This window comes from Choloepus didactylus, chromosome X, assembly GCF_015220235.1.
Source record: "Choloepus didactylus isolate mChoDid1 chromosome X, mChoDid1.pri, whole genome shotgun sequence".
Lineage (NCBI taxonomy): Eukaryota > Metazoa > Chordata > Mammalia > Pilosa > Megalonychidae > Choloepus > Choloepus didactylus.
Genome location: NC_051334.1, coordinates 134,715,703 through 134,726,440, shown reverse-complemented (window position 1 = coordinate 134,726,440; position 10,738 = coordinate 134,715,703). Strand labels below are relative to the sequence as shown.

Sequence of the window (10,738 nt, the reverse complement as noted above, 5' to 3'; positions counted from 1 at the left end):
GTCAAATGTCTTTTCTGTGTCCATTGAGATTATCATGGGGTTTTAATCTTTCATTCTTTTTATGTGGGGTATTACATTGATTGATTTTCTTATGTTGAACAACCCTTGCATACCTGGGATAAGTCTCAATTGATCATGGGATATAATTCTCTTAATGTGCTCTTGGATTTGGATTTTAGTACTTTTTAAAGGATATTTTCATTTATATTCATAGGGGATATTGTTCTGTAATTTTCTTTTCTATGGTGTGTTTATCTTTTTGGTATTAGGGTGATGTTGGCCTCATAGAATAGGATTGGAAGTGAGCCCTCATCTTCATGTCTTGGAAGCATTGAGCAGAATTTGTGTTAATCCCTCTTGGAATATTTGGTAAAATTTACCAGTGAAGCCATCTGTTCCTGGACTTAATTATTTGGAGGTTTTTGGTTACAGAATCAATCTCATTACTTGATATTGTTCTGTGGAGATCTTTTATTTCTTTTTAGTCAATATAGTTTGTGTGTTTCTAGGAATTTGTGCATTTCTTCTCTGTTATCTAATTTGTTTAGCATAGTGTTGTTCAAATTACCTTATATTCCATTATATTTCTGGTCAATGGTAATGTAGCTCCTTTGATTTCTGATTTTAGTTACATGCAAGCTTCTCTTTTTTCTCTGTCAGTGTGGGTAAAGGTTTATCACTTTTATTGCTTTTTTCAAATAATCAACTTTTGGTTTTGTTGATTCTCTCCATTGCATGTTTATTCTCTATTTCATTTATCTCCACTCTAGTCTTTGTTGCTCCCTTCTGTATGCTCCCGTTGGGTTTTGTTTGCACTTCTTTTTCTAGATCTTCCAGTTGTGCTATTAGGACTCTGATTTGAGATCTTTCTTCTATTTTAACATAGGCATTTAGAGTTATAAATTTCCCTTTCAGCACTGACTATATTGCATCCCATAAGTTTTGGTATGTTGTCTTTAGATTTTCGTTCATTTCAAGATATTTCCTAATGGCTTCATGACTTCTTCTTTAAACTATTGGTTAATGAAGTACATTGTATAATTTGCAGATATTTGTGAATTTTCCATTTATCCCTTTGTTACTGATTTCTACCTTGATTCCATTGTAGTGGGAGAAAATACATTGCATGATTTCAATATTTTTTAATTTATTGTGACTTTTTCATTTACTACATTGTCTACCTTGGAGAATATTCCATGTGCACAAGAGATGAATGTGTGTTCTACTATATGGTGAAGTTTAATATATCTGTTAAGTTTACTTTGTTTATAGTATTGTTCAAGTCTTCTATTTCCTTATTGGTCTTCTGTCTAGATGATTCTTCTATTATTAATAGTGATGTATTAAAATTCCCTACTATTAACGTAGAACCTCTAATTGTCCCCTCAAATCTGTCAATATTTGCTTCATATATTTTGGGGCTCTGTCATTAAGTGCATATATATTTATAACTGTCATGTCTTCTTGCTGAATTGTGCTTTTTTAAATTCAATTTAACTGAGATATATTCATATACCATACCATCAGCCGTGGTGTACAATCGTTCACAGCACCATTATATACTTGTGTATTCATCACCACAATCGTTTTGTTGAATTTCAAATGCTCATTCTTTAAAAAATTATTTTCTTTTTTACAGCTATACAAAGTTCTTAATGTTTCTTTGGCAATGGAATATAACAGAATTTTGCAACTATATAAAAAAGTCACCTTTGCCTAGGAAACAGTATTTACTGTGTGTACATAGTTGACTGAAAATTCTATACCACCCAGTAACCTAATTAATTGATGAAATAAGCTACCTCAAAAGGGATATTACAGGATTTCCAAAATGAAAGAAAGACACACACACACACCCACACACAGACACACGCAACCTTCTGTGGCTCAAAACACAGTATCATGGCCCAATCTGCAGGTGACTTGCAATAATTGCCAAATACAATTTAGTGATAAGAAAAATCCTCTCAGTGATTAAAAAAATACTTATAAGACCCACTAAAGTACTGCTTTAGTTTAACTCTACATAAGAAATTACTTAACCATCAGCTATTCCAGATATATTTAATGTTCCTTTTTTAAGATGAGCCCCCACCCACTCGAACCCAAGTAACTGCATTATATCTTTGAAATGAATCAGAGAAACAAAGCACAACAAAACAAAACCCAGTGCTGGTGACAAATATACAGTGAATTCACTTCAGTTTTCACAAAGACTGAAACCAATTTCAGGGCCATTAAGAGCTAGTAATTCACCTAGATTCAAAGATGTGTTTGTAGACTATGCAGCAACTTTTTTTTTTTTTTTTTCAGAAAGCTGTACAATTGATCCAGACATTTTAAGGTCCAAAAACTGTGGTTTTCCTATATTCAAAATCTGAAAATTCTCTGCCTCCACGACCTCCTCCAAACCTGCCACAAAATCCTGGAGGGCTGGTTAATATACCACCTGCGCCACCACTACACCCTCTGCCACCATGGAAACCAAGACCTCCTCTGCCTCTGTACACACCATGGCCATGGTTTGGATGAAGTGGGATTCCAAATGTTTCCACATATAGCCATCTTTCTTTAGCACAGGTTGCTTTCCAGTCTCTATTATCATCACAAGAAATATCATCAAAGAAGGATTTAGTTTTGTCATAATAGCAATTATGCCCAAGTGTATCTTCTTCATCAGCATTTCCTTTACTGTTTTGGGTAGCAACTCCAGAGTCTCCTTTATCTTCACCATTTACAGGCTTCTCCTGTTTCTCAAATTTATTTTCTTTTAATTTAAGTTTATTATGAAATTCTCTATAAATTTCCTCCTTATTAAATTGTGCATTCACACTTTCAAAGTCAAAGTCTTTCTCAAATTTCATTGCACCATCTCACAAATACCAAATCTTCCTCTGCCACCTTGATGACTCTCATGTCCCCTCGTTGGAGCTGAAGGGCCACCTGGAACTACTTTTATCTTGCTATCATTTCTGAGTTGCTCATTTTCTGGTCTTGACACTTTGTGTGCTTCAGCTCATCTGTGCTCTTGATTCTCTATTGCTTTTTGGCTGGTAGATGGTACAGGCCTGGTTGTTACAGGGCTCCTTCTCCCAACAGGTGCTGGAGCAGGTAAGTGGGCCAAGGCCGTCTGTACTACTTGTTCCATGGTTGGGCTTTTTCTCAAAGGGTCTAACTGAGGGCTTGAATGACCTTGAGATAATTGTGTTTTTAGAGATTGTTCTATTTTGCTAATGCTGCGGAATGCAAAACACCGGAGATGGATTGGCTTTTAAAAAAGGGGGTTTATTTGGCTACATGGTTACAGTCTTAAGGCCATAAAGTGTCCAAGGTAACACATCAGTAATCAGGTACCTTCACTGGAGGATGGCCAATGGTGTCCGGAAAACCTCTGTTAGCTGGGAAGGCACGTGGCTGGTGTCTGCTCTAAAGTTCTGGTTTCAAAATGGCTTTCTCCCAGGACATTCCTCTCTAGCAAGCTTGCTCCTCTTCAAAACATCACTCACAGCTGCACTGAGTTCCTTCTCTTTGAGTTGCCTCATTTATATGGCTCCACTGATCAAGGCCCACCCTGAATGTGTGGGGCCATGCCTCCATGGGAATATCTCATTAAAGTCATCACCCACAGCTGGGTGGGGCACATTCCAAGCAAATCAAATCAGCACCAAAACGTCTGCCCCACAAGACTACATCAAAGATAATGGCGTTTGGGGGACACAGTACATTCGAACTGGCACAGAGATCTTGTATCCTGTGTAAAGGCAGAGCCAATGCCACTACTTTGGGACAAGTTACTGCTGTTTGATGTTTCTGTTCCAAAGGACATCAAGGAGTTCCAGCAATACAAACAGCACTAAATTGCTGCCCAACTAATGAACTTGGACTGAACTGGCTGTACGTTGACATCCTGCCAAAAAGTCCATAGGAACCCTCTGACTGGAATGAAGAAGTAGATGAGTCTAGTGATGACAGAATGATCGCTGGGTCCTGAGGCAAATAACATTGTGGTTTTGGTGGCTCACAAAGAGTGAGGTCTTCAATATCACTCCCGTGGAATATAATGTACTCAAATACTTCATCTCGAGGTGGTATTGTACTATCCGTTGGTATGTCTTCTGTACCAAATGACTGAACTTTGGTGAGAGCTACAGTGGAGTTCTCGGTGTCCATGGTGTAGAGGATGACCTTGTAGCAGATCTCCACCTTGGAAATGAGTCTGATCTTGCTGCCGAAGTAAGGGGTGCCCCTGCTTGGGAACTCTTGCGGAGAGGCAGATCCCAGCAGCCATCCCCACTCCACACACTCGCTCGTCTGCTAGCCCGCTGGCTCTGTAAGCGTTTATAGCAGCTCCCTCAGACCCAACATGGTGGCAGCGCCATCTCTGCTACATGCCCCCAGCCTCCCGCCCTCAAGCCATGGCACAGTGACAGCAGCGTTGGCAGCGCAGGGCCACAATCAATTTTTGAACATTTTCCTGCCATGGAGGCAGGAAGGAAGTGGTGTGATATATTTAAGATACTGAAAGAGAAAAACCACCAACCAAGAATCCTGTATCCAGCAAAGCTATCCTTCGAATATGAGGGAGAGCTCAAAATATTTTCTGACAAACAGACAATGAGAGACTTTTTGAACAAGACACCTGTCCTACAGGAAATACTAAAGGGAGCACTACACGGTGATAGAAGACAGGAGTGCGTGGTTTGGAACACAATTTGGGGAGATGGTAGCACAACAATGTAAGTACACTGAACAAAGGTAACTATGAATACAGTTGAGAGAGGAAGGTGGGGAGCATGTGAGACACCACAAGAAAGGAGGAAAGATAAAGACTGGGACTGTGCAACTTGGTGAAATCTAGAGTATTCAACAATTGTGATAAAATGTACAAATATGTTCTTTTACGAGGGAGAACAAGCAAATGTCAACCTTGCAAGGTGTTAAAAATGGGGAGGCACTGGGGGAGGGATGCAATCAGCATAAACTAGAGACTGTAACTAATAGAATCATTGTATTATGCTTCCTTTAATGTAACAAAGGTGATATACCAAGGTGAATGCAGATAAGAGGGGGGATAGGGGAGGCATGTTAGACACTTGACATTGGTGGTATTGTCTGATTCTTTATTCTACTTTGATTTAAGGTTATTTTTCCTTTTGCTGCTTCCTAGCTGTCTTTTTTTTCCTCTTTCTTTTGCCTCTCTACCTTCTTTGACTCTCCCTCCTGCCTTGTGGAAGAAATGTAGATGCTCTTATATAGATAATGGTGAAGGTGGTGAACACATAAATGTATGACCATGCAGAAAACCATCAATTATTTACTTGGGATGGAATGTATGGTGAGTGAACAAAACCATATTAAAAAAAATGGGTTGATGACAAAACCTCGAGGGCAATATACTGAGTGAAATAAGCCAGACACATTAGGACAATTATTGCAGGGTCTCACTGATAGGAACTAATTATAATATGTAAACTCATAGACATGAAATATAAGGTACCAAGATATAGGATGAGGCTTAAAAATGGGGAGTGGTTGCTTAGTATGAGCAGAACGTTGAATTAGGATGAACTTAAATGTTTGGAAATGAACAGGGGTGTTGGTAGCAAGATGTGAGAATAACTAACAGCACCGAATGGTGTGTGAATGAGGTGGAAAGGGGGAGCTCAGAGTCATATATGTTACCAGAAGGAAAGTTGGAGGTCAAAAGATGGGAATGTATAAAACTGAATCCTATGGTGGGCAATGTCCATGATCAACTGTACAAATACTAGAAATCGCTTCCATGAACCAGAACAAATGTATGACAATACAATTAGAAGTTAATAATAGAGGGGCATATAGGGAAGAACTATATACCTATTACAAACTATATACTGCAGTTAGTAGTATTTCAACATTTTTTCATAAACAGTAACAAATGTACTATATCAATACTATGAGTCAACAATTGAGGGGGGTTGGTTAGGGATAGGGGAGGATTAGAGTTTCCTTTTCTTTTCTTTTCTTTTTTTTTTCATCTTTCACTTTATTTCTTGTCTGGAGTAATGAAAAGTTTCTAAAAATTGAACAAAAATTAAGTGTGATGGATGCACAGCTGTATGAGGGTACCCAGGGGCAAGTGATTGTACACTTTGGATCTTTGGATAATTATATGGTATCTGAACAATCTCAATAAAAATGAAAAAAAAAAACACCATCAATATCATCCTTTACCCTTTAATCTGATTTACCTTAGTCCTAACAAAGTCCTTTACTTCATTTCTCTAATTAAAGTCTGATCTCTTTTTCCAGGCTATTTAATATTTGCTGTGTAGAGGACAACTGACATTCATAGCTGCTGAACTGTGGCTCTAAGTCTCAGGTGTCACACAGATACCCAAAGTTCCAGGGACCAAAGTTATCAGCATCTCAGAATTTAGAAATAACCGTTACAACTCAGGACTAGATATAACTGCTGTAAGAGCTTACAATATAGGAACATTTACCATAAGCCTTCCCCTGATAACCTATGCTCTCAGATTCAATTCTCAGTGTTTGCACATATATTTAGTCCATATTAGTGAGGCATTATAACGGTTTTCTTTTCATTTATGGTTTATTTCACTCATACTGTCCTATTGTCTGTTCATCTCACAAATTCACTCCTTCTTGTAGCAGCTCAATATTCCATTGTATGCATATACCACAGTTCACCATTCTGTTAATCAGTCAATGTACCCTTAGGTCACCTCCATCCACTGCAAATCATGAATAATGACACCATAAACCCTACTGTGCAAGTGTCCCTTCGTGTCCCTCTATTCAATTCTTCCAAGTATATACCCAATAACCAATTTGCAGGACCATATGGCAATCCCATGCTTAGCTTCCTGTGGAACAACCACACTGCCCTCCAGATGGATTGCACCCTTCTATTTCCCCACCAATGGTAATTAGATGCATTCCTTTCCCCACATTTTCTCCAGCATTTGTATCCCTCTGTTTATTTTTTACTCAGTTTTATTCACACACCATACATACCATACAAAGTAAACAATCAATGGTTCCCTGTATAATCACATAGTTATACATTCACCACCACTATCTATATAAGGACATTTCCATTTCTTCCACAAAGAAAGAGGAAGAGGCAAAAAATGTAAAAAGAGAAAAGAAAAAGAAAGAAAAAAATGACAACAAAAAAGCAACAAAATAAATAGTAAAATTAAAATAAAATACAATAAAAAAGACAGCAAAACCAATGCCCAGAATCCTGTCCCCCTTCCTCACTTATATCCCCCACTTAGAGACTTGTATCTTTGGTATATTACTTTTGTTACAATTAATGAAAGAATATTTTAATGTTACTGTTAACTATAGACCCTTCTTTGAATTGATTATATTTTCCCCAATACCACCCCATTTTAACAACTTTCAAAGTTGACATTCATTTGTTCTCCCTCATGCAAAACATATTTGCACATTTAATCACAATCATTGATCACTCTTGGTTTCACTAAGTTATACAGTCCCAGTCTTTATCATCCATCTTTCCTTCTGGTGTCTCAGATGCCCCTAATTTTCCTCTTTTAACCACACTCACAGTCATCTCTGTTCAGTGTACTTATATTATCGTGTGCTACATCACCCATAATTGTGCTCCAAGCCTCTCTCTCCTGTCTTTTCTTATCTGTCTGTGTGCTCCTTTTAGTATTTCCTATAGAGCAGGTATCTTTTTCACAAATTCTCAGTGTCTGTTTGTCTGAGAATATTTTAAACTCTCCCTCATTTTTGAAGGACAGTTTTGCCAGATACAGAATTCTTGTTTGGCAGTTTTTCTCTTTCAGTATCTTAAATATATCATACCAATCATACCACTGCCTTCTAGCCTCCATGGTTTCTACCGAGAAATCCCCATATAATCTTTTTTTTTTTAATAAAGGGGGTTTATTTGGTTACAAATTTACAATCTGAAGGCCATGAAAATGTCCAAATTAAGGCACCAACATGAGTATACCTTCACCGAAGGAAGGCCAATAGTATCCAAAAGACCTCTGTTAGCTGGGAGGGCACGTGGCTGGCAGGCTGGCATCTGCTGATCCCAGTTGTATTCTACCTCCTCTCATAGCTCCTGTGCTTTCTTCAAAATGTTGCTCTTGGGACATTTTGTCCTCTCTTACATTCTCCAGAGCAAACACTGGGCTAGCATCCCCAAAGTGTCAGCAAAAGTCTCCTTTCAGCATCTGTCTCCAAAATGTCTCTCTGAGCTGCTCTGAGGTCCTTCTGTTTGTGAGCTCTTTTATGGGACTTCAGTGATTAAATCAAGACCCACCCTGAATGGGCGGGGCCCATATCTCCATGGAGAGAATTTAATCAAAGGTCTCACCCACAGTTGATTGAGTCACATCTCCATGAAAACAATCAATCAAGTGGTCACACCCTAACCAGAAAGATTAATCAATCAGCCCCCATAAAATTGCATTAAAGAACATGGCGTTTTGGGGGACATAACACATCCACACCAACAGAGGTGGCAAATAGAAAAAGGGGCAAGGTCACTTCCCAGAAACATCAGTTAAGAGCCAAGGAAGTGAGGCCAGCCGTCACCGTGCTGGGCTCAAGAGGACAGAATTCTACGGAGATGATGGAAAAGAGGTGAGAGCCTGCCCCTCAGGAGAAACTGCGACAGGCTTGGAGGTGAGAATGGACAGAGGCTATTGGAGAACGAGGAGAGCAGAGGGGGAAGCAGGGAAGGCCCATTTGGGAGGGTTTTAAATACCACGTCAACGAGTTTCATTTTTTCCCTTTGGCCAGTTGGGAGCCCTTAAACATTTTTGAGCCCAGGAGACAGCGATGTGCGTGCAAAGCACTGTTTGCTGAAGATTAATCAGGCAGTGGTATGTGGAGGGATGGGGGGATCAGAAGGGTGGAGGAGACCAGCAGCCCAGACCCAAGGCCTCTTGGCCCTACAAGAAGGTTTCCATGGGAGGAGAAAGTGAGGCACAGGTGAGCGGTGACGCATTCAGGAGGGGGGAGCTGACAGTCACGAATTTTCTATGCACCAAGCCCTGTGCAAAACGCTCCACCTGTTGACACACGTCATTCTCATAACTGCCTCTAAGGCACGGTTCATCGTCCACAGGTTTTTGAAATAAGTCTCAGTGACGACAGGTAACTCGCTGCATTCAGACAGCTCGGAAGCAGCAGGGTGGCCAGGATTTAAACCGGGGAATCTAATGTCAGCTATGGCGCCCTCAACCATGAGGTCACCCAGCCCCGCTGGCCACCTGGGTGCACCTGCCTTGACTGAGGTAGGTCAAGTTAAATAAATGCCTTTTCAGCAACAGATCATAATTATATTAATAATAATAATAATAATAATAATAAGCGCCCTATATAGTGTGTGCTCTATGAGGAGCTGATAAACACTAAAGGTATTCATTCTTTATCCTTAACGCACAGTTGCTGAACATCATCTCCAAGCCACATCGGGTCCTTAGTAAATGCTTATTTAACAAGCAGTCCTGTGGCTCCTCAGAAGGTCGCCAGAGCAAAGCTGTCCAAGACTATACACTTCCGTAAGTCATTGCAACAGGTTTCTACACAGAGTCAAGACCAAGTTTGCCATGTTCTCGGTCACCTTTCACTGACAGACTACCAGCGTCTTTTAATGAACCTGTTTAATGCCAAATTAGTAGGTGGGACCCAGCTGCCATTTAAAAAAAAAATGGCTCAATTGTAAATTGGCAACTTTTTTTTTTTAGGTTTTTTTTTCTATAAGAAATTTTATTTTGAGATAAATTCAAACTTACAGGAACAGTTGCAAAAACAGTACAAACCCCATACATTAGAAATCCAGCATACCCTGACCCCCCTCCCCCCATACCCGGATCCACCACCTTTAACATCCTGTCACACCACCATTTCTTTCTTTCTTTCTCTCCCTCCCTCCCTCCCTCTCTCCCTCCCTCCCATCATCCATCATCTATTGCTCTGTCTTCTGAACATATGAGAGCAAGCTGCACACATCCTTGAAAAAACAGTATAATTCACATATACATTTCCCATGAACAAGAATATTCTTTTATGCAATCCCATTAAACACAGCTAAGTTCAAGAAATTCAACCTTGATACAAAGCTTACATTCTATATTTCCTTTTTTTTTTCCTTATGTCCCATCTGTGTCCCTTTGAGCCTCCTCTCCTCCATCCTCAGATCCCATCCAGGATCATCCTTGGCATTTAATTGTTATCTATTTAAACTATCTGCTTTTTTTTTTTTCAATTGTGGAAGCACATACAGCCTAAATCTTCCCATTCCAACCCCTCCCTAGCATTCCATTAGTGGGATTAATCACATTTAGAATGCTGTAATGCTATCACCTTCCCACCATCCATTTCTAGAAGTTTCCCTTCACCCCAAACAGAAGCCCTACACTCATTTCTTAACTCCTCATTGCCCCTTCCCCCACTTCTCGAAACCCCTACTCTACTTTTCATCTCTATGGTCATATTCTCTGATACTTACTTTGTGTTTACCATGGGGCTTAAATTTGACATCTTAAATCTATAACAATCTTGTTTTTCTTTGATACCAACTTAACTTCAATATGACACATAAACTATGTTTCTATACTCCCTCATTCCCCCACTTTTATGTAGTTCTTGTCACAAATTACATATTTTACTTTGAGTCCAAAACCACTGATTTATCATTACAGTTTATGTATTTTAGATCCTGTAGGAAGTAAATAGTGGA

The 10,738-nt window shown here is 39.4% G+C and overlaps 1 protein-coding gene across 1 annotated transcript; it reads right to left on the bottom strand.

Annotated features, from left to right (window-relative positions):
- Window positions 1-2,339: 2,339 nt before the first annotated feature.
- LOC119522356 (protein LSM14 homolog A-like) lies at window positions 2,340-9,241 on the bottom strand. The gene is given in 5 exon segments (XM_037820881.1): window positions 2,340-2,875; window positions 2,878-3,192; window positions 3,623-3,628; window positions 3,846-4,259; window positions 9,106-9,241. Coding segments are annotated over 5 exon segments (1,407 nt in total).
- Between the last annotated feature and the right edge of the window lie 1,497 nt (window positions 9,242-10,738).